The 23,521-nt window shown below is 47.8% G+C and overlaps 4 protein-coding genes across 4 annotated transcripts; 2 read left to right on the top strand and 2 right to left on the bottom strand.

Annotated features, from left to right (window-relative positions):
- The first annotated feature begins 616 nt into the window (after positions 1-616).
- On the top strand, positions 617-1,971 carry LOC122385541 (late histone H1-like). Its single transcript, XM_043373884.1, has one exon. The coding sequence runs from the start codon at positions 1,390-1,392 to the stop codon at positions 1,954-1,956; it is 567 nt and encodes a 188-aa protein (XP_043229819.1). The 5' UTR covers positions 617-1,389; the 3' UTR covers positions 1,957-1,971.
- A 2,665-nt stretch (positions 1,972-4,636) lies between these two features.
- On the bottom strand, positions 4,637-5,199 carry LOC122385542 (histone H2B). The gene has a single exon (XM_043373885.1). It carries the CDS (start codon positions 5,135-5,137, stop codon positions 4,766-4,768), a length of 372 nt encoding a protein of 123 aa, XP_043229820.1. The 5' UTR covers positions 5,138-5,199; the 3' UTR covers positions 4,637-4,765.
- A 94-nt stretch (positions 5,200-5,293) lies between these two features.
- Positions 5,294-5,767, top strand: LOC122385540 (histone H2A). Its single transcript, XM_043373883.1, has one exon. The coding sequence runs from the start codon at positions 5,340-5,342 to the stop codon at positions 5,709-5,711; it is 372 nt and encodes a 123-aa protein (XP_043229818.1). The 5' UTR covers positions 5,294-5,339; the 3' UTR covers positions 5,712-5,767.
- Positions 5,768-10,509: 4,742 nt separating this feature from the next.
- Positions 10,510-19,863, bottom strand: LOC122385508 (histone H4-like). Its single transcript, XM_043373834.1, has 3 exons — positions 19,854-19,863; positions 14,270-14,388; positions 10,510-10,885 (listed from the first exon to the last, which is right to left on the bottom strand). The coding sequence occupies exons 1-3, from the start codon at positions 19,861-19,863 to the stop codon at positions 10,565-10,567; spliced, it is 450 nt and encodes a 149-aa protein (XP_043229769.1). The 3' UTR covers positions 10,510-10,564.
- Between the last annotated feature and the right edge of the window lie 3,658 nt (positions 19,864-23,521).

Below are 23,521 nucleotides of genomic sequence, written 5' to 3'. Positions count from 1 at the left end.
TCTGGACACCCTTGCCTTGTTAATCGGACGCCACATGAGCCGAATTAAAGTAAAGTTTGCTTCTCTCTCTTGCTTGGGTCAGAATTAAATAGCTGACAGTAAAGTAAAGTAAAACGAAAGATCTGGCTCATTGCCAGCCTTAGTAATTTCCCCTTCCCTGGCGGTTGCCTTAGGCATGCCGGGAAGACAAAATTAAAAAAAAAAAAAAAAAAAAAAAAAAAAAAAAAAAAAAAAAAAAAAAAAAAACACAGTCTCGCGCTCAGTTCCGTGGTCGGCCAGCCGTCGATAGCGGTTCTGGGCGCGGGACTCAATCTTTTTGATTTCCTGGACACTGGCCATGTCAATTAAGGAGCCCCGAGCTTACGGGCACCAGCCGCCGCCGCGGGGACCATTGGCACGCGGCGGAGGGCTCCTCTGCCCCCCATCTGCTTGGAGAAAGAGGTGTCGGCACTATGCCGTCCGCAACGACCCGTTTAATGGATTGTTACGTCACTGGAGTCAGCACTGAAACGTCAGTTCTCTAATCATACCAGTCAGCACTTGGTGGGGGTTTTGTAGGAGCCCCGAGCTTACGGGCACCAGCCGCCGCCGCGGGGACCATTAGCACGCGGCGGTGGGCTCCTCCCCCAACTCCTTGGACACATGATTTTCTCTTGGTTTTTCTTGGTTTCTCTTGGTTTCTCTCGTGGTTTCATCGTAATTGTTTTTGTTTCCATTGTTCTTGTTGTGCCGTGATTTCGTCTATGTTTGCGAGCGCGCGCGTTTGCGTCCCTCCGGCGGCGGCGGCGGCAATCGGCACCTGCCCATCCCTCTCGCGGTTCTCGACAGGGATCCCTCTTAAAGGTTGAGGCCCACTCGAGACACATAGCTCCACAAACACACTTACACATTAGCGATATAACGTAACGTAATATCAAAGCAAAGGGATTTTTCCTGTGCAATTTGGCAAAAGCGCACAGGTTTTGCCCTCTAAGATAGGCACCAGGTTTTTCTAGTTAGGACTTTCCTGGTGGAACTCACAACACAACAACATCACACATTACAACACTACCACATTTCAGCATCAAGATTCAGCAGCAAGAAATGTAAGTACTCAAAATCCCTCTCGGCACTGCCACTCTGGCACCCTTTCTGGCTTTCCCTTGCACTTGCTTCCACCGGACGTCACATGAGCCGGGCTAACGTAAACTTTGTTCTTAATATTGCCTTGGGCCGGAATAACATAGCCGGCATTAAAGTAAAGTAAAACGGAAGATCTGGCTAATTGCCAGCTAGTAACTTCCCCCTACCCCGACCAGGGCCTCGGCCTGTCGGGAGCAAAATTCAAAAAAAAAAAAAAAAAAAAAAAAAAAAAAAAAAAAAAGCTTCGATACCTGACGCCAGAAAAAGATGACCGAGTCTACCGCTGCCACCGCCCCTGCTGCTGGCGCCGCCAAGGCGGCCAAGGCAAAGGTGCCTCGCACCAAGCCGACGCACCCGCCCACCAACGAGATGGTCCAGGGAGCCATCAAAGGTCTGAAGGAGCGAGGAGGCTCGTCGCTGATCGCCATCAAGAAGTACATTGCAGCAAACTACAAGGTCGACGTTGAAAAGCTGGCGCCGTTCATCAAAAAGGCTCTCAAGACTGGCGTCACCAGCGGCGCCCTGGTGCAGACTAAAGGCAAGGGTGCCAGCGGATCGTTCAAGCTGTCTTCCGCTGCTGCCAAGCCGGCCAAGCCCGCCGCAAAGTCGCCTAAGAAGCCTGTGGCCGCGAAAAAGACACCAAAGAAGACTGCTGCCAAAAAGTCGGCGGACAAAAAGAAGACCGCCAAGTCTCCCGCCAAGGCCCAGAAGCCCAAGGCCAAGCCAACCAAAGCTAAGAAGGCCAAGTCGCCGGCGAAGAAGCCCAAGGCACCGAAGCCCAAAAAGACGGCTGCCAAAAAGCCTGCCGCCAAAAAGGCCCCGGCTAAGAAGTGAACGATGTGCCTGACCGTTTCGCTGGCACATGTCAATGGCTCTTATCAGAGCCATCTAATCGTCTCGTTTTTGTCTTTTTAAGCACAGATGATATCTGGATCTCCCCACTCTCCTGGGAGACGACCATCCACTTCTCCTCGAAAAACTCTTCGCATTTCTCAGGGACGCGCAACTTCTCCACGAACTTTAACCCCCGGCCTGGCCTAGTACCAGAAACTTCCTCCTCTCCTACACTCTCTCCTACTCTCTGCAGACGGACATTGACCGGCTGAGCTCCTGGTCGGCCACATGGGGTCTGTCTCTAAACCCAGCCAAATGTAAAGCATTCAGTGTGACTCTGCGGCGCGCTCCCGTTCGGACCACCTACCGTATTGGCAGCGCTGTTCTGGAGAGCGTAGACGAGATCAAAGATCTTGGCGTCACAATTGACAGCAAGCTGTCATTTTCGGCGCACGTGTCCCGGATTGTATGCCAGGCAAACAGGGCCCTAGGCCTGATGATCAGAACCTTTCAGGCCGGGACTAAGAGATCGAAATTCAACAAACATACGTTACTCGTTACTTACTATGCCAATGTTCGTTCAATTTTGGAATACGGTTGCGTGGTCTGGGCGGGAGCGGCCAAATCCCACACAGAGCGGGTTGATCGTGTGCAGCACAAGTTCTTGTTGTGGTTGAATAGCCACACATCCTCGCCATGTTCCTCTCTGTCCTATCCTTCTCTTCTGCATCATTTTGGTATTACATCACTGTCTGTCCGTAGAAACCAACACGACCTGCTCTTCCTGAGGAATATCCTGGCCGGTAAAATCCGTTCTTCTAACCTCCTTGGTAGATTTCCGCTCCATGTGCCGCCGCGATCAACCCGCTCACAGCGGCTCTTCGCCGAGCTTCCCTGGCGCGTACGGACCGTCGGGGATGGTTTTCTGCGCCGACTACCGAAGGCCATGAACGTGTTTTTAACTAGAAGTCCCGCTGATGTTTTTAGCGATAGTTTTTACACTTTTAGAGGACATGTTTTAAACTATGTGAAAGGGCTGGAAGCGGCGTGATCGCATCCGCTGTGCTTTTAGTGTTTCTTGTTCACTAGGCTTTTTAGGCTATTATTTATTTATTTATTTATTTACATCTCCTGTGTTTATAACTCTACGTGTTTTTATCTTCAGTGTGTGTGTGTGTGTGTGTAGGTGTGTGTGTTGTGTGTGTGGGTGGGTGCTGTTTTACTGTCCCTTTGACTTCGCCTTTTAAGTGGACTTATTGTCTGTTGGCGATTTTAAATATACAAATACAAATACAAATACAAATTCTTCTCCGCCATTTTCTCTCCGCCGCGCCGTTGATTGTACGTGCTAATGATTGATCTTTCATTCTTGCTGTTGATGTTCTTGTGATTTTTGTGATTATCGTTCGATGTTGTTCCCCCACCGCTTCTCATTCGCACTAATTGCTCCGTTGAATCGTCGATCTGGCCTAATCACCTGTGATTTACACGCGCGCTAACGGCGGCGGAGGCGCGGCACCGCGAACACTTAGGTGACTCCACATTGCGCGCTCCGATCAGGTCGATTGGGCCGAGATCGTTGAGCGTCAACACCGACTGGGGGCTTAGCTTTTCCTGCTTGGCCTCCGGGCGCCCTTCTCGCGCGGAGTCACCTCCCTGTCCCTTTTCTTATCCCTCCTTGCACAGACATATTGCGCGCTCCGGTAAAGGCCCCGTGCCAACAACCGTCGCAGCGCCAACACCGACTGGGGGCTGAAGCGTTTGCTGCTAGGCGACCCCGGGTGTCCCTCCCGCGCGGAACCGTCTCCCATCTCCCTCTTCGTCACCCTCCTACACATTAGCTTAAACGATACAGGGTTTTTTCCCCGCGCTATTTTGGCTTCAGCGCGGGGTTTTTCCTTTTGCAATAGGCGCCGGGTTTTTCAGTTCATAGAACTTTGTCCCTGGCTATTACACCCCACAACCGAACACTGACACCTTACACAAGTATGACTGTGTGTATGAATGTTAATAAATACATGAACCAATGTTGTGTTTTCGGTTCCAGCGCCTTCTTTCGGCACTTCGGCAACAAGTAAGTACTCCGTTAGCTTTGCCACACCTAAGATAGGCTCCCACGCTGTTATTTGCTCCCGGTTTAACATAAACCGGTTTAACGTAACTTTTGCATCCCGGCCAAAATTGCCGGGTTAACTGTCAAAATTGCCGGGTTAACTGTCCCACCGCTCGAGACTGGCGCTAGGCTGGCCGAGCAAAAAAAAAATGGAATCGAAGCGATTCAAAACTGTTCCTTAACCTGCTGGGGGAGGGCAGAAACTGCCCCCCCCCCCTTCCCGTTTTTCGCCAATAACTTCTAAACGCGTTACGCCAGCGACGTTTAACTTTCAGCACCTTATTACACATCAATTATACACGTTCCCTGAAAATTTGAGCGAAATCCGTCAAAAAAAGTTTGAGAAAATGACGTTTTAGTGACGTCATGTTCGCCTAAAAAACGGCAAAATTTCAAACGCCGCTAGTAGCTGCCACCGCTACGTCCCTTATCATGCGGTTCTGTTCCGATTTCGATAGCGACCATGGTAAGTGCGAAACAAGTGCAGATCAGCGTCTGTTTGAAGCCGACGACCCGCTGCAACAATGACCCGGATGTAATCATCTGTGGTGCAAGTCCACTATTTGATTTATTGGTCTTGAAAAAGACCTATTTGTGCTGCTAGGAGCGGCACCGGCCGGCATGGGAGGCGATGAGCGATGATCAGTGATGAGATGAAGCGAGCGTCGACCGGCACCGGCTGCCAGGCCAGCCAGCTTACTTGCTGCTCGTGTACTTGGTGACGGCCTTGGTCCCCTCCGACACGGCATGTTTGGCAAGCTCACCGGGCAGGAGCAGGCGGACAGCAGTCTGAATCTCCCTAGAGGTGATTGTCGAGCGCTTGTTGTAGTGCGCCAGACGCGAGGCCTCGGCAGCAATGCGCTCGAAGATGTCGTTGACAAAGGAGTTCATGATGCTCATGGCCTTCGACGAGATACCGGTGTCGGGGTGGACCTGCTTCAGCACCTTGTAGATGTAGATGCCGTACGATTCCTTCCTCTTGCGCTTACGCTTCTTATCTCCCTTGGAGATATTCTTCTGGGCCTTGCCGGCCTTCTTTGCGGCCTTTCCGCTAGTCTTCGGTGGCATGGCGGCGCTTCGAGTGCAACACACTGTTCAACACGAAACGTATGGGTATGTGGCTTTTGAAATTCGGTTGATAAAGCGTAATGGCGGTGGGAAAGGTGGGTGAGCACCGGTGTCCGGCACCGCTACGTCCCTTTTTAAATCCAGGTGTGAACGCAAATACACGGATTGCACGTTTGTTGCTACATCTTGTTCACATACAGCCATGTCTGGACGCGGCAAGGGCGGCAAGGTGAAGGGAAAGGCCAAGTCCCGGTCTTCCCGGGCCGGACTTCAGTTCCCTGTCGGTCGTATCCATCGTCTCTTGCGTAAGGGAAACTATGCCGAGCGCGTCGGTGCCGGTGCCCCCGTGTACCTGGCTGCCGTCATGGAGTACCTGGCGGCTGAGGTACTCGAGCTGGCCGGCAACGCTGCGCGCGACAACAAGAAGACCAGGATCATCCCTCGCCACCTGCAGCTGGCCATCCGCAACGACGAGGAGCTGAACAAGCTCCTGTCGGGCGTCACCATCGCCCAGGGCGGTGTGCTGCCAAACATCCAGGCGGTGCTCCTGCCCAAGAAGACCGAGAAGAAGTAAGCCTGCATCTGGCTCAGTCGACTCGAACCCTGTAACAGGCCTTTTTAAAGGCCACACAATACCAATGGAACTGGTCACAGGTCACTTTCATGACAACGCGTCGGCTTATCACGCTATCTGGGGAGCACCCAGAGCTGTTTCCGTTGGCGTGAAGCGTTAACCCACGCCCCTATCTCCTGAACTACTACAGACATTGAATTTGCGATTGATATCTCTTATTGGTCAAGCTACGGCGAAAAAAAAAAACTATGTAAGGGACTGTCCCACCTTTGCATTAGTTCGGAGTTGAGAGAGCCAAGTTGGCGGCCAGGTTCAAAAACCACTATATATCCTGTTCGCAATATCCTCAGTTTCGTGGTGTTAAAGAAATTCGTTCCCTTCATTTGAAAAGTGGGCCTTAGCTAAGGCCCTATCTCTTAACTATTAACGGCCATTTGATGACGTCATCAGCCGTTTCACGCGTTCGACCTGTTTTACGAATAAGTTGAAATCGGCGCCGGGGAAATCTCGCACTTTGCTTATAATTCGAGTCGGGCTATCGCATAACTATTCTATTTGCGTGGGTTTGCGGTTTTTTTGAAGTGCTCAGTTTTTGCAGCGAGCTTTTCCTCTTAGGGCCTGCGAGATATCTGCGTACACACATATCCCTTCAGCATTAGACGTTGACCAGGAATGCGGCTGAATTCACGTGACAAACTCGATGGCGGTCCCTCCATTCAGGAGAAAAATTACCGGCCGACGACTGGGAAATTCCACCGGCCGGCCCGGCGGTAGTGTGTCGGGCGGCGGGGTTTCCCCGTCCAGCGGCCGGCAGCGCTGAGCCGAGTCGTTCCCACGGTCTGGCGGCCAGCTGGGTGGGGGCGGGGTGGGGAGTGGGACGGCCGATTGCCAGCCGCTTCTCCACGGGCAGGTGCTGCCACCTGCGCAGTAGTTCCTTTTTTTTTTGAATTTTGCTCCCGACAGGCCGAGGCCCTGGTCGGGGTAGGGGGAAGTTACTAGCTGGCAATTAGCCAGATCTTCCGTTTTACTTTACTTTAAAGCCGGCTATGTTACTCCGGCCCAAGGCAATATCAAGAGCAAAGTTTACGTTAGACCGGCCCATGTGACGTCCGGTGGGAGCAAGTGCAAGGCGGCCGTGGTGAGCCGGAAGATGATTGTCGGTTCGGGGGGGAGGGAGAGAGGGAGGGAGGGTCGGGGCAGAGGGGTGTGAGGAGACCCGAGGCGTGGTGCGGCAGAGAACTGAGAGCGCGGCCCGAGTCCAGGGAGGGGGGGGAGGGGACCGGGCAAGGCCGAGCCGAGATAAGGCACGCATTGTTCACAGAGGGAGGGAGGGGACGGGGCAGACTAGCAGGACAACAAAACCAGCAGTCCAGGACTAGAGCTCGGAGGTGCAGACGGCCAACATATAAACTTTAATGATGAACATCAAGCTAGTAACATGCATACTGACACCAGATCGTACCAACCTGAACCGGACTATTGAATCCAATTCGTTGAAGATATGCTACATGTCACATGAGCTGTCAAAGACGCATATTTATGGATGCATGCATTGCAGTCCCTGCCACGCCTGTCCGGCATGGCAGGTGCTGTCCCTACTAGAGTTGCAAAGTTTTCCCTATGGGCTACTACCGGCACCGCCCCGCCCCACAAAAATTTTCTGGGATACCGGCATGCTACCACGCCCCAAGCAAAAACACCGCCAAATTACCGGCATACTAAAAAACCTGCATTCTTGATTCTGGCTTACCCCTACATGAGATGCCACATTTTGGCAATTTCAGTTACCGCCCCACCCAGCAGCCACTCATTGTCCAACCAAAACTCCAGCAGCCTGATTTTGGCTGAGTTGCCCCCACAAATACCACAATTTTGAAACTCAATTCCAGTTTACAGCTGTTAAAATATCACCTGTAATCAAAGAGGTATTGCCTACAAAAAGCCTACACACATTCATCAAAAAAGCAAGGTCAAAAAGAACTTGAATTACTGAAATGTGTTCCTGAAGACTGCACAGTGAGCAGCAATCACATTTACCACAAGCGTTCTTATTTTCCACCTTACCCTAAAATGAACTATAGCTAGTCATAAATCACAATATAAAAAAAAACTACAGATTTGGCCATGTTCCTGAGGAAGCGAGATCAACATCTGCTTTTTCCTATCCGCCATGGCTTGGCTCGTGAGTAAGATACGAATCATGTAAAAATATGTGTTAATAACTCACTTGTCCTGAGAAGTCACCAAATAATATGTATAAAAACGATATAATATCCTCTCCCATCTCAAACGCGGGAACAAACACAAGGTTATAAAGGATCGAAACAGATGCGCCATAACACAGTTTTTAACCAGCTGATTAAAACACTGCAAAAAAAAGTTTTAGGACTGCAAACTACTGCCTCGTGAATGATTTTTTTTTTTTTTTTTGATAAAAATCATCCAACACGATATTAAAATCCAATAAAATCAACACTGTGAGTGTTATTCACTACAAGAAAATCCACTTCTCTTGAGTAAGTCAACCAAAAGGGCATATGAATAAATATTACGTCATCAGCTTACATCTTTTTTAGGGGACAGAAGATCTTAAAAGTCAATCCTTGGTTGCTTGATCAGCTGATCATATTGCGCCACTTTGTATTCATTCGGTCTGCATGTTGTGTTTTCTAGTAAAGATAAGACAAAATGCCAGTTTAATTCATTTTCATTTCATTTTGGGACTGAAGTTAGGATCAGGGCTTCCTAACACCTGCCTTTTCAGCTGGATTTTCAGTGTCAAATTCTTTGTAGAGTATCTCAGACCACATCTCAGGACTCAAGGCCAGTTTCCAAACAATGTGTTTTGTGTTGTTTTGATTCTGCCTTTTGCCTAGGGAATGTTGCCATTAACATTAATTTATTTTATTGTATTATACCTATTACCTACCATTAGACTTACTAATTGGTTGTGCTTTTGCAACATGAATGAGTATTCTTCCTTTGATAGACCAAAGTAGATTCTTGACAATTCTTATTAGAGCCAAATCTGTGAAATGCTGAGGTTCATGTATTGTGTACAATTACCCTTACCAATGGAACTTCTACCACAAAATGTATTTTTCAGTGGCTAAGATTGCTGTTATTACAATTCAATAGCCTCTTAGTGTCCAAAGTTTGAATCATATGCTGATAATTTTTTTTTTGTGCAAAATCAAAAATACCGGCATGCTACCGGCAGGATATGCCAAATACCACGAAAAAACCTGCGGTAGTGAAAAATTACCGGCATGCCGGTAGTGCGGTAGGGAAATTTTGCAACTCTAGTCCCTACCAGCCATATGCGCCATTCACAGTTGCAGCGGTTGCTGTACATTAGCGTCATCTATGATTCACGAAAAGTCTCACGATGTTGTACCCATTTCCCGCATTATCTACGGTGGTATTAGTTCGTGAGAGAAAACGTGAACACCCATAAGGTGTGCTGGAAGGTGGTTTTCCGAAAAGTCTCACGATGTTGTACCCAGTTCCCGGATTATCTACGGTGGTACAATTTCGTGAGAAATACCGGAAAACATGGTCCTGGCTTAAAGGAAAAGGGCCACCTTCGTGAAATATGAAGATATCGTTGTTTTTCATTTTGACATTATTATTTTTCATTTTCTTTTTAAAACTGGTGCCAGAAGTGCACAATTCGCGAAAAAGTATTTAAAACTATTTAACATATTGGTACTTTGTTGATACTCTCTACGGCACCTACTGTGAGATGGCATAGCGATGACGTCACACTCAAACCAATCAGCGTTCAGAAGACAGACTCGTCGGATTGTGTCAGATAAGCTGATTGGTTAAAGCTGAGCTGATTGGAGCTGATTGGTAAAAAACCAAAGCCTCGCCGCGGGTGGCTGTATTACAGGGTAAGGACGCATTCCTGGGATAAGGACGCATTCCTCTTTTAAAATTGCCGATACCTACGAATGGAAGCCGAAATCGGCCGTAAGGAGATAGACTGGAGGGTTTTCGGACACGGGCTACTAGATGGCTATCTCAGTTTCAATCCCCATGTTAAAGGTGGCCCTTTTCCTTTAAGGGGCTGTGACGGAGTACCGTTCGTCAGGTCGACACGGGACTGGTATCAATCGCTTTTCCGAATTTTCTCATGGACACATATGTACCTTGCCGAAGAATATTCGGAAAATAGTACGGAGAGTGCGAGGGAGCAGTTTCCGAATTTTCTCACAAGTTTGACGCGCTGGGGCGCGGCAGTGAGCCGGAACATCCGGGAGCTCTGGTCGCGCCTGGGGCAGGGATGCGGGCCCGAGGCTAGATGCTCGGCGCTGGCCGTAGGACAGTTCCGCGCGACGACCCCTGTCAGTCCCGCCCCTCACCCCCCGCTGTGCCGGTCTCGGGTCCCGTCTGCCCCTACTTTGGCGCCATCTACGATTCACGAAAAGTCTCACGATGTTGTACCCAGTTCCCGGATTATCTACGGTGGTACAATTTCGTGAGAAATACCGGAAAACATGGTCCTGGCTTAAGGGGCTGTGACGGAGTACCGTTCGTCAGGTCGACACGGGACTGGTGTCAATCGCTTTTCCGAATTTTCTCATGGACACATAGGTGCCTTGCCGAAGAATATTCGGAAAATAGTACGGAGAGTGCGAGGGAGCAGTTTCCGAATTTTCTCACGGACATATCCTTCAGGAGGGTGCTCACCAGGCACCCTCGGCTGCTGACCAGCCTATTGGCTAGACGATCGGGGATGATTTGCGTCTCAATAATGGAATACAATCAATCGGTGAAAATCTTTCAGATTAAGTGTGGCCTTTAAAAAGGCCTGTTGTTCGTGGGGCTTTCGTCGCGAGGCATTCCGCTTAACCGCCGAAGCCGTACAGTGTGCGGCCCTGGCGCTTCAGAGCGTAGACGACGTCCATGGCAGTCACCGTCTTGCGCTTGGCGTGCTCGGTATAGGTGACAGCGTCGCGGATGACGTTCTCCAGGAACACTTTGAGAACGCCGCGCGTCTCCTCGTAGATGAGGCCGCTGATGCGCTTGACACCGCCACGACGAGCCAGGCGTCGAATAGCAGGTTTGGTGATGCCCTGAACGTGTTCGCGAGAATTTCCGGAAAACACGTGTTGAAGATTTCCGCTAATTCTTGCGCCCGTAGAATTTTCGGAAAGCTCTTTAAACGCCTATATCCCCGTATGTATGCGATATAGGTGATCTTATGGTGCCTTTTCATGTTGAGAAATGATCAAAGCGGACTTCTAAACCACGCATTCCTGAAAATCAGTTTATGAAAGTAATAATTTTTATGTTCAAACACTGCACTTTTAAATCACCTGGCTTTCATTGAGTTTTCATAGCTTAAGGTTAAAATGCATATGGATCGATAGAAAATTGTTTGTTTCACGGCGTGTGCAAGTTTCATAGCATTCGGACAACGGGAACGTTGTTTTATTAGCACTTTTATCAAGACTCCTTTTTTGATATAATCAGTCATGTTCATGGCATCATAATATAATATAAGTACGTCTAAATGCATAGAATACCCACTGGTACTCTCCGCTGGTTCATATTACATCGTTCTGGCGCTTTGATATGTCACTGTAGACTGTGTGGTTTGCTAATAAGTCATTTTTCTGTCGTTATGTCACATTTTGCCCTGTTCTCAGTGTTGGCCGTCCGTAGGGTGCTGCCTCTAGCGGTGATCAGGGTTTGGCTGTAGGTTTGGAATCAATCGCTAGATGGCGTACAAAGCCCCTCTGAGCGATGGTCGTGACGTCACCACTTAAAGGGTCTCGGAAGTGGCGTCAAAATGGTCTACAGATATTTTCGTGAGATTCTTCGGGACAAAAAGGTATACCTACTGCTGTGACGTCAGTGATGTTAGCAGAGAGTCTGCACGGCTAAATTGTTGCAATCGGTATTCAACAGGTCCGTACGATCTGTCGCAGCAGTGATGTTCAGGCCTTAGGTATCGCTTCGGCCAAAATTATTCCTGCTAGTGATGGAAACTTGATTTCTAGTATCTTAATATATTCTTGGTGTTATTTTAGGGTTAGGTTGTGTAGCAGTCAGGCGCTTGGCTCGGTATTACGCAATCAGGCAGAACCATGTAGCCTGCTACCTCAGCACCTGCCTGCCTGCAGGTGCTGCCTCTAGCGGTTAGCCAGCATCAGCTGCTTCTTATATCAACCAATAGATGGCGCAGGTGTTTGGTACGAAGGACGGCTAGGGTCGTTGGCTGTAGGACAGTTCCACGCATAGTCCGCCTGGGGGCGCAGTAGGACCGTTCCGCCATCGTATTGTGGGACGGGAGCTGTTTCCACACAGTAAGGTGCTGCCTCTAGCGGTTAGCCAGCAATCAGCTGCTTCTTATATCAACCAATAGATGGCGCCGGTGTTTGGAACGCAGGACGGCTCGGATCGTTGGCTGTAGGACAGTTCCACGCATAGTCCGCCTGGTGGCGCAGTAGGACCGTTCCGCTATCGTATTGTGGGAAGGGAGCTGCTTCCGAATATTCTCACGGAAATATACTTCTATGGTGTATTTGGCGGAACGCCTTGTTTCATAGTACCTATCCCTCATAATCCTCACGGAAAGATACCTCTGCGAAGAATAATCGGAGCATTGTACGGAAAGGGCGATGGAGCTGTTTCCGAATATTCTCACGGAAATATACTTTTATTTGACGGAACGCCTTTCATAGTATGCCTAAGAATCCTGACGGAAAGATACATTTGCGAAGAATATTCGGAACATTGTACAGAAAGGGCGAGGGAGCTGTTTCCGAATATTCTTACGGAAATATACTTTAGTGGTGTATTTGGCGGAAAGCATTTTCATTGTCAGCCATTTGTGTGGTGCAGCGTTTTATAATGCTCACCAACCTTAGAGCGAACGAAATATATTTCAATTAGTTTATATGAAGTTTAAAACCGCATATATTACATGTCAATCCTCAGATTAGCATATAGCATATTTTTTGGGTTGCCTGTTAACTGTGTTTTATCAGACCCCGATAGATTAATTTGGAGAACGTTCCTTGGCGTAGACTATTCGGAAACCAGTATCAAAATCGTCTAATGGGTGCCGTTTTAGTGAACCGTGTTTTTCGTAAAATCTTACGAAGTCCAATTCTCTTGGTATATTCTCGCGAATGTTGGCGGCTGTTGTGACGGTTGTGGGCGCGGCGCGCTGGTCTCAGATGTCCTGGGGGGTTATCGGTCCTTTGTTTTGCTCCCAGTCGGCCCCGTCCCCTCCCGCCCTCTGTGTAAAGTGCGTGCCTTATCTCGGCTCAGCCTCGGCCCGATCGCCACCCTCCCCCCCCCCCTTCCCCGGTGAACTCGAGCCGTGCTCTCCGTTCCCAGCTGCCGCGTAACGCCTCAGATCTCGCACCCCTCTGCCCCTCCCCTGCCCTCCCTTCTCATGTTTACCATTATTGCAATAGGATAGCTGCAGTGGTGGCCAGCGCCTGTGCACTCGGCAGCCACCACGGCAACGGCTCCGAGCAGGTCACGGATGCCTCTTGCTGTTCAAAATGCGCGCCTTTTTTTGACTGGCTGGTCCCAGCAGCGCGGTGCCGGCGGCCGGTATCCGATAACTACCGTGGGACGGCGAAGGAAGGATATTCCCACAGCGGCCGATCACACGGAACTTGTTCAAAACAATGTGTCATGATGCCTTGTCATATGGTGTTCGGCTTGGATCACTGGATCAAGCTGAACACATTGATCACATTGATCACATTGGAGAGATCACATTGGGGTGAATTGTATTTTATTGTATTGTAGTGTACATTTAAGAGCGATCCACGTTCCAAATTGCATGGCGATTACTGCTCAGAATCCGTATCTGCCGTTGCTATTCTAATTATTCCTAACATTCGCACATTCATTCACGTCAAATCACGGACAAAAACACTTCCGTAAAACAGTCTCACCCCGCTTACCCACCCACCACCCGGTTGGTCAGCGACGTATTTAAGTTGCATCAGGCTCTTGGATAAGTCATGAAAAGAAGTGGCTAATACCCGATGTGAAGGCAGATTTGAATATTCCGATGGCTTTGATGTAAGACGAGCTGAACACTAAATAATTTAAGGAAATCTACACCATGCAGTATTTTCTTCTTAAGACTCGTCCCACTCCAGGCGACGGTCCTATGTAAGCAGACCAGAGGTCTCTCTCTCTCTCTCTCTCTCTCTCTCTCTCTCTCTCTCTCTCTCTCTCTCTCTCTCTCTCTCTCTCTCTCCGTATCCCCTCCCTCTCTGCTCCTGCCCAGCTGACTCATGCCGGTATGTGAGGTCGGCCTTGGCACTTGCAGGGGCGTCATCAGCCTCAGAAACAGGGCATATGCAATAGACAACGCTCTGACATTCGCTGCTTTTACACACTACTCTTATGGTCATTGGGCATACCGACACTTGTAAAGCTGTAATTTTTCTTTCATCAGTACAATACAACCAGCACCTCACACAAACTATCCATGTTCCTGCTACCTCCGCCTTTGCCGGGGCGCTAGACCCTGCCCTCCCTGTCCTACCCTCCTCTGCTCACCCCCCCCCCCCTACTTCCTGCCGGTCCCACGCGGCGCGGCGGCCACCGCCGGCCGGCTGCGAGTCAGATGTCCGCGCGCGCGGCGGCGGCGGTGCACTGCAGTCAGCTGATCCGGACCGGTGTCGGATGGCGTCTGGGCGGGGGAGGGGCGGCAGAGGTGGTGGACGGATCTCACGGCCGACAGCACAGAGGCCGGCGCCACGTGGGATCGGGAGCTGGAAGCGACGAAGCGATGACACACAGTCGACAGTCAAATTTTCTGCTCACAAAGACTTGCGAACATAAAATATGTGTGTGTGTTTTTTTTTGTTGCTGGGGTCCTCCCTACTGTAAAAAACACAATTCGGCCGAGTGTTAAAACGTAGTTATCGACATAAAATGATACGACGTTAATTATGAAGGCATCCAAACCGCTTGAAAATTACTGTAAGTCTCAGTTGTCGAAATGTGGGCTCATCCATCAGGACATATATCCCTTATCCGTGTGCGTGTCAAACCACGAGACAGAAAACAGCGACCGAAAAACAGCGACGGGAAACAGCGACATAAAATAGCGACAGTATCTATAGCGACTCCAAGAACAGCGACGCACGGACTTGAGCGATTCTTTAACCCTATTAGTGGCAGGGGGGGTTGTTTTTATCCACCCCTCAGGTTTTTCGGGAATATCTCCGAAACCGCTGAAGCTACGATGCTGAAATTTTCTGACTTTTCCTAAAACTAAATTGGGCACATTCCCTGAAAATTTCAAGTTCATAACTTTACCAGGGGCGGCTCCAGAGCACTGGGAATTGGGGGGTCCTATTCGTGAAGCGAGTCATTTGGGCGAAGATCACGATGCTGCACCAGTTTTACGAACAGTGAATGAAAGGTATCATGTGATAACATATACAAAGTTATTGTGCATCCTCTTTTGACACGTTTTTGCTATAATAGGCGGATCCAGGCGTCCAAAAAGGGGGGTTATTTTTTACCTCCCAACATAGGTGCCCTGACACCGCCTATGCATGACCAATACAATTTTAGTCGTTCTCTCATAAGAAAATTGTAACATAACAAGACCATTGCCACCCTTTTTAGAAACAGCACCAACAAAAACCTTATTTACTATACTTTTTGTGTACCCCCAATCTCAATGATCTGTATCCGCCTATGATTTTTGAAAATGCATATTTTTAGGATCCATGCGAATTCCTGGTTCATTCTCTATCGATCGGCAAAAGTTGCGTTAAGATTGGTTCAGAAACCTGGCCGTGATAAACAGTCTAAAATGTATCTGCAATTTGCCCTTTTTTACCCCCCTCTACCCCCCTATTGACATTTTTTAATTTTTTTTTTTTTTAGAAATGAAGATCTCGTTGAGCCAAATCGAATGCCGTTTGAATTTTGAAAATCGGCCCGTTAGATCTCGAGATATCAAGGGGGGGTCGTAAACAGCCCCCCCTGCCACTAATATGGGGTAGCCAGGAGCCTGCCACTAATAGGGTTAAAAGAGCGACGGGTTATAGAGCGACTGTCGGTATAATCATTTGCAGCGAAACAGCGACCTGTTACAAAACGATCGCGGACAACTGTACATGCATATAGAACACTGGATTTTTTTTAATCGATCGAATCAGAAACCCAACTATCAAAACAGGGAAATCGAACGAATCGAAACGAACTGCACGATAAATACACATTCCACGCATGAATAACTTTTCTCGCTATTTTACACTATAATCGTTATTTCACATGGTCGCTCCCGTCGCCCTTTTGAGGAATCGCTCAAATCCGCATGTGTCGCTGTTCTGAGAGTCGTTCTAGACCCTGTCGCTATTGTGAGTATGTCGCTGTTTTCCCGTCCCTGTTTTTCGGTCGCTATTTTATGAGTCGCAATATCCAATTGCACTGTTTAGCAGAGAGAGAAATAATGAAGTAGAACACTGTTTTTGAGTAAGCCATAGCGCTCAGTACCGGGCTGAGCGGCGATCGCCAGCCTGATATTTACCTGTTATTTTTAGTAGCTTTGTCGAGCTCGGAAATGCTTCATTTTCACAGGGCATATAGCCAAGACGATTGGCTATATGATTTTGGAAACAGCATGTTTATATCGTAAACCGTTTCGACGTGCGCTGTAATTGTGTTTTATCTTGCATTTTACGTTACGCGCACGTCGCCAGGACCTAAAACACGATAAAAACAAACGGTTTGCAGTGGTCTTTTCAGTCACTGATTGCAATGCAGTGGACAGCATATCTAGCTACATCAATTTGCTATGATAGTTTGAAAACCACACGTCAATAGCGCTCACTATTTAGCAGAGAGAGATAATTAAGTATGTAGAATACTGTTTTGGCGTAAAACAGGTTGCTCGGCGCCGGGCGGTCCGGCTGAGCGGCGATCCGCAGCCTCATAATAAACTGGTTGTTTAGTACCTTTGTCGAACTTGGAAATGCCTCAGGTTCACAGGGCAGGTACCCAAGACGATTGGCTTTAAGATTTTAGATACAGAATCTTTATATTGCAAACCATTATGACATGGGCTGCTAGTGAGTTTTATCCAGAACTTTACCTGACTCGTTCGTCGGAAGGACCTTAAAACTTGCTGAAAACAAAGGAATCATGGTGTTCTTATCAGTCGCTGATTGCAACTTAGTGATAAGTACATCTAGGTACATCAATTTCTTATGATATTGTGAAAAACACACATGAATATCTTGTACAGTTTAGCAGAGAAAGATAACTAATTGGAACATTGTTTTTGCAAAAACATGGCGCCTCGGTGCTCGGCAGTCCGGCTGAGCTGAGCGGCAATCCTGGTGGTCTTATCAGTCACTGATTACAACGTAGTGAAAAGCACGTCTAGCTACATCAATTTGCTATGATATTTTGAAAGCCACACGTGAATATCATGCACTGTCTAGCATAGAGAGATAATAAAGTAGAGCATCGTTTTTGCGTAAAACATAGCGCTCGGTGTCGGGCTTAGCGGCAAGCTGCAGCATGATATTTACCTGGTTGTTTAGTAGCTTTGTCGAACTCGGAAATGCTTCATGTTCACAGGGCATTTAGTCAAGACAATTTGCTATAAGATTTTAGATACAGCATCTTTATATTACAAACCATTAGGACATTGGCTGCTAGTTAGTTTTATGCTGCACCTTACATGACTCGCTCGTCGCCAGGAACTCAAAACCTGCTGAAAACAAGGGAATCGTGGTGGTCTTATCAGTCACTGATTGCAGCGTAGTGAAAAGCACGTCTAGCTACATCAATTTCCTATGATATTTTGAAAACCACACGTGAATATCTTGCACTGTTTAGCAGAGAGAGATAATGAAGTAGAACACTGTTTTTGCGCAAACCATGGCGCTCCTTACCGGCCTGAGCGGCGATCCCCAGCCTGATATTTACCTGGTTGTTTAGTAGCTTTGTCGAGCTCTGAAATGCTTCATTTTCACAGGGCATTTAGCCAAGACGATTGACTATAAAATTTTGGATACAGCATGTTTATATCGTAAACCGTTTCGACGTGCGCTGCCAGTGAGTTTTATCTCGCACTTTTCCTCACACGCACGTCGACAGGACCTAAAACACGATAAAAAACAAAGGGTTTGCAGTTGTCTTATCAGTCACTGATTACCCTGTAGTTAACAGCACATCTAGCTACATCAATTTGCTATGATATTTTGAAAACCACACTTCAATATCTTGCTCTGCTTAGCAGAGAGAGGTAATTAAGTAGAATACTGTTTTGGCGTAAAACATATCGCTCGGCGCCGGGCGGTCCAGCTGAGCGGCGATCCCCAGCCTCATAATAACTCGGTTGTTTAGTACCTTTGTTGAACTTGAAAATGTTTCATGTTCACAAGGGATTTAGACAAGACGATTGGCTATCAGACATTAGATACAGCATCTTTATTTTACAAACCATTACGACGTGGGCTACCAGTTGGTGTTATCCTGCACTTTACATGGCCCGCTCGTCGCCAGGAACTAAAAACATCCTGAGAACAAAGGAATCGTGGTGGTTTTATCAGTCACTGATTGCAACGTAGTGTAAAGCACGTCTAGCTACATCAATTGCCTATGATATTTTGAAAACCACACGTGAATATCTTGCAGTGTTTAGCAGAGAGAGATAATGAAGTAGAACACTGTTTTTGCGCAAACCATGGCGCTCCGTACCGGCCTGAGCGGCGATCCCCAGCCTGATATTTACCTGGTTGTTTAATAGCTTTGTCGAGCTCTGAAATGCTTCATTTTCACAGGGCTTTTAGCCAAGACGATTGACTATAAGATTTTGGATACAGCATGTTTATATCGTAAACCGTTTCGACGTGCGCTGCCAGTGAGTTTTATCTCGCACTTTTCCTCACACGCACGTCGACAGGACCTAAAACACTATAAAAAACAAAGGGTTTGCAGTTGTCTTATCAGTCACTGATTACCCTGTAGTTAACAGCACATCTAGTTACATCAATTTGCTATGATATTTTGAAAACCACACGTCAATATCTTGCTCTGCTTAGCAGAAAGAGATAATTAAGTAGAACACTGTTTTGGCGTAAAACATATCGCTCGGCGCCGGGCGGTCCGGCTGAGCGGCGATCCCCAGCCTCGTAATAACTCGGTTGTTTAGTACATTTGTCGATCTAGGAAATGCCTCAGGTTCACAGGACATTTATCCAAGACGATTGGCTATAAGGGTTTTGATACAGCATGTTTATATCGTTAACCGTTTCGACGTGCGGAAAACAAAACTATCGTGGTGGTCTAACTGCATCTTATTGCACTGAATGCCACGTAGTTAACAGCAGGTCTAGCTACAATAATTTTCTATGATATTTTGAAAACCACACGTAAATGTCTTGCACTGTTTAGCAGAGAGAAATAATTACGTAGAACACTGTTTTTACGTAAAACTTAGTGCTCGTTGCCGGGCTGTCCGGCTGAGCAGCTTTTTTCTACACCAGGTACGTTGCAGATGTTGTCGGAGTCAGTGTCTAACATATACATAGGGCGAGAACCTATTTTTCAACATTTATTGTCTTATAGGTAAGTTAAGTTATAAATCACTCATTGTTGAACGTTTAGTGGAAACATGACAATGTCCTCCTTTGACATGGGACCGCATCGCTAATTTCTCACTTATCAAATGAAACCATCACTATATCGCTATACACTATATTACAGTCCACCATATCACATTCGGGTTGCATGTGACCATATGCATGCTGGTATCACATGCAGGTTACAATTTTTTCCGTTACACTAGTTTTGAAAGTGATACGATTTCGTCTGGGCTCTGGTTTATGGCTTTATCAACGTGACACAGATGCGAAATGCCAACACTTTGGTTTATACACACATGTCCACCGATCAACTATGAAAATGAATTTGATTTTTTACACACCAAACACGTTGCAGATGTTGAGGGAGTGTGTGTCTAACATATACATACGCGAGATCCTAGTTTTCAACGTTTCTGGCGTCCTACAACCTTAAGCACTGTTGAACGTCTAGGGGAAACATGACAGCTTCTTTTTTTGACATGAGACCGCACCGCTAATTTTTAACTAGGAAATGAAACCATCACTGTATTCTTCAACTCACAGTCCACCATATCACATGCTGTCACGCCTTCTTGTGATTCAAATGATACTTGCAGATGGATTATATCGAAGCCGTGTCTGTGCACACTGCTATTCTCTTCTGCATTTCGTCCTGTAACTGCAATTCACGGTAATCTCATGCTCACTTATATGCATCTTCTCGGCCGTTTTCATAGCGTAAAGTCCGAACTCCGAACTGTCCAAGACCAAGTCTCACAATCGGCTGCATGGACTTCAGGAGCAATGGTACCTACTCTTTTGTTGACCTCATTCTTGACCACTGTTGGCTCACTGACGGCTTAGGATCTCCGTAGTCCCTCCTAACACAGGATATCATCAAACGGGTCACGTTTGAACCATCATGAAGCAAGGCACTCAAAGCACCTATTGAACTTCTCTATGCCATGAGCTTCTCTATGCCATGAAACACGCAACGGTTTTTCAACAACTTTCATGATTATATCTTCATTCTTGATTGAGTTCAATTGCGTTCGATGTTTGCAATGTCTTCCTACATTACCTGCGCTTCGTGTTCTATTTCTCGTCTTTTAGTTGAACATGCCCGGAAACTGTTTGCACAAGTGACATCAGTTTGTCTCACCTCACACTGTTTCCACACCAAGACGCACCGCGGGATTACAGCAGCACGGCCAACACATGACTAACAGTCATTATTCTGTCGTCCCCTCACTCACTCTTTCTTTCTCTCTCCTGGCGGTGTTGCATTTCCGCAGGGGGCTCACAATCTTCCAAGAAAACGTCAAATGACCACAGTGAGAAGGCACAACTCCTCCCATCCCCGTGCATTTGACACCGTGGGTCGAGCGCTGCCGCTTGCTTCCCACGAGTACGGTACGACCCAGCTGTAATCAGTTCGACATTCTCGGCCGCGGCGCAGCGGAAGTTTCCAGGAATTGTGTAGGACGAGAGAGAGAGAGAGAGAGAGAGAGAGAGAGAGAGAGAGAGAGAGAGAGAGAGAGAGAGAGAGAGAGAGAGAGGAAGGGAGAGAGATAAAGTGGAGAGATAGGGGAAAGATTGAGTTTAAGAAGCAATATAGAGAAACATTGACATACAGAGAAACATATTTGTATCTCTTCCTCTCTCTCTCTCTCTCTCTCTCTCTCTCTCTCTCTCTCTCTCTCTCTCTTTATCTGTCTCTCTCTCTCTCTCTCTCTCTCTCTCTCTCTCTCTCTCTCTCTCTCTCTCTCTCTCTCTCTCTCTCTCTCTCTGGGCGTTGGGCGTATCGAGTTCTGGCGAGCGTGTACCCCTGTTTTGTTTTTGTCAAACCGGACCTTGATCTCACACGCGCTTTTGAGTGTGTACACATTGTTGTGTGCGTATGTGACAGGTCGCCGCCCACTATTCACTCAATCGGATGGGTGTCACCTCTGAGAACCGCACCACAGCTGACCAGGCCGAGCCCTAATGTGGGGTGTGGTCTTTACCACAGAGCGGCTGGGATGGTGGTAGAAAATAAGAAAATGAATCTAGGAAATTTTATGTTAACCCGGCCGGGCCCGGGGGGTAATCCCAACCACCGCAGCCCGGGGGGGGGGGCGTTTTTCGCCCCCCCTGTCTAACTCCGTAAATAAGGGAGCTACGGAAACAAAAGTGATACCAAACGAAAGGTCCTTACGAGACGATTCTAAAGCACCTACAATTTTTGACCTCAGGTCAATTTTCAAGGTCAGAGGTCAAGGTCAAAGGCAAAAACCGACACATGTGTAGTGATCTCAAAGTAAGCGTTCTAGACGACGGCAGGATGCATAAAACCGGCAAAATTGGGTGTCAAACGAAAGAAGAGAATCTGAGGATTCCGAAAATGTGCTCAAAATCAAAGGTCAAGGTCAAGGTCATGCTTAAAATTGACCTCAAACTTTGCACTTTTTCGTACATCTTGCGTGCTAACTTCCAAGATGTTTTGAAATGTTTTGAGGCTTATCAGGTCCCTATTTGTGGTTCATCTTACGATACAAGGCTGCTCAAAGGTCAAGGTCACAGAAGAGTATCCTTGCTAGAGGCTATTTCACTGATTCAAGTTGGTAATAATAAATAAGACAAATTTGCAATCCAGAGGCTCTAAATGAAGGCTTAGAGGAAAATAGATGCCAGATTCGTGATCAGCGGGTGCGAATCCATCATAAATGACCTTTCATGTGTCAAGGTCAACCAGAGGTCATTCGAGGTCACATGAGGTCAACATAAAACTTGACCTTTTCCAAATAAAATATATATCATTCGACGCGGCTTGACAAGGCGAATGCGATGGTACCACTGCCGTAGCTCTAGGACCATTTTTGTCGAAGTTATTTGCGAAAAACTAAAACCACAGCTCGGGGTCGTTGACCTGACCTGTGACCTCAGGTCACCGAAACTATTTTTCTATTTTTTTCTAGGTCAAACGCTACACAACCGTGCTCGTAATTTGTCTTTATCTCTAAAACTCTATTTTTGGCAGCTATTTGAAGTTCGCGTCTGTGACGCCGAAGTTTGCCATGCAGGGGTCTAGAAAAATCGACCCTGTGACGTCATCAATGGGACTAGGTCCAAATGTTTTACTTCAGAAGATGTCAAATTGATGGGAGAAAAGGTACTGAAAGTTTCGCTTTCCTATCCCTAAGCGTTCGGGAGCTATCGCAAATATTCGCCAGGGGGGGCGAAAAACGCCCCCCCCCCGGGCCCGCGAGGGTTAATGACATTGAATGACGGTCAAATTTGTCACGTATGGCGCTGTAAAAATGTGTCAACACATGGAAAGAGGACAAGGAAATAGCGCGTGGCCTTTGGTAAGTACTAAATAACAAAGTAGTCACTAAATAGTTAAGTAAGCGTTGGTAACAGTTACTAAGTAACCTGACAGAATTACAGTCGGTAGCCACATATTCCGGGACTTAAACTCAAACATCAAGAAGCGTTTGAGAAAGGGAGAGGTGAATATGCCGGTATGCAGCGATTCTCATCCCGCTCACAACAGTTGACGGCCGGCCCCGAGCAGGCCATGCCGTCTGTAGTGAAGTGCCCCTCCGCGGGCACGCCGCGGGCTGGCGGCGGCGGCCGGAGCGGTGTTATCTTTAGCCGGCGGGATCAGGTAACCGGGGCGGCCGCGGCGCCGGAGCGCCGCGCCGGGCGCAGCCGACCGAGTCCGCTGGTACCGCCGGCGAGCCGTCTCTAAGGGCGCGGGGCACATTGGTCTATTTGAATGTTTAGTCTTGAATTGTGCGGGTGATGTCATATGTATGAAGGCAATACATTGCACTTACACACTCCCTCTCTCTCTCTCTCTCTCTCATTCTCTCTCTCTCCTGCTCTTTCTCTCTCTCTCTCTCTCTCCCTCCCTCTCTCTCTCTCTCTCTTTCTGTCTCTCCCTCCATGTCCCCTCTTGTCAGGCTGCCCGCCGCTCTGACTCAAGCTGGAATGAGTGGTCGCCCTTGGCACTTACAGTGGCGTCATCAGCCGCAGAGAAGTGAGCATATCCAACAGAGGAACCGCGCTACTACCATTTGGCTGTTTTTATGCATACCCTTATCGTCTTTAAGAATTTCCGAACTTGTGCAGTCATATTTGTTTATAGCATTAGTACAATACAATGAGCGCAGCCCACAAGCACCTGTACGTCTGTGCTACCTCCGCCTCTGCCGGGGCGCTCGGACCCTGTCCTGTGCTCGCCCC

Source organism: Amphibalanus amphitrite, unplaced genomic scaffold, assembly GCF_019059575.1.
Source record: "Amphibalanus amphitrite isolate SeventyFive unplaced genomic scaffold, NRLGWU_Aamphi_draft 000221F_arrow, whole genome shotgun sequence".
NCBI classification, from domain to species: Eukaryota; Metazoa; Arthropoda; class Thecostraca; order Balanomorpha; family Balanidae; genus Amphibalanus; species Amphibalanus amphitrite.
Note: the sequence above shows the minus strand (reverse complement) of the source record. Positions and strands in the feature narration are given on the sequence as shown.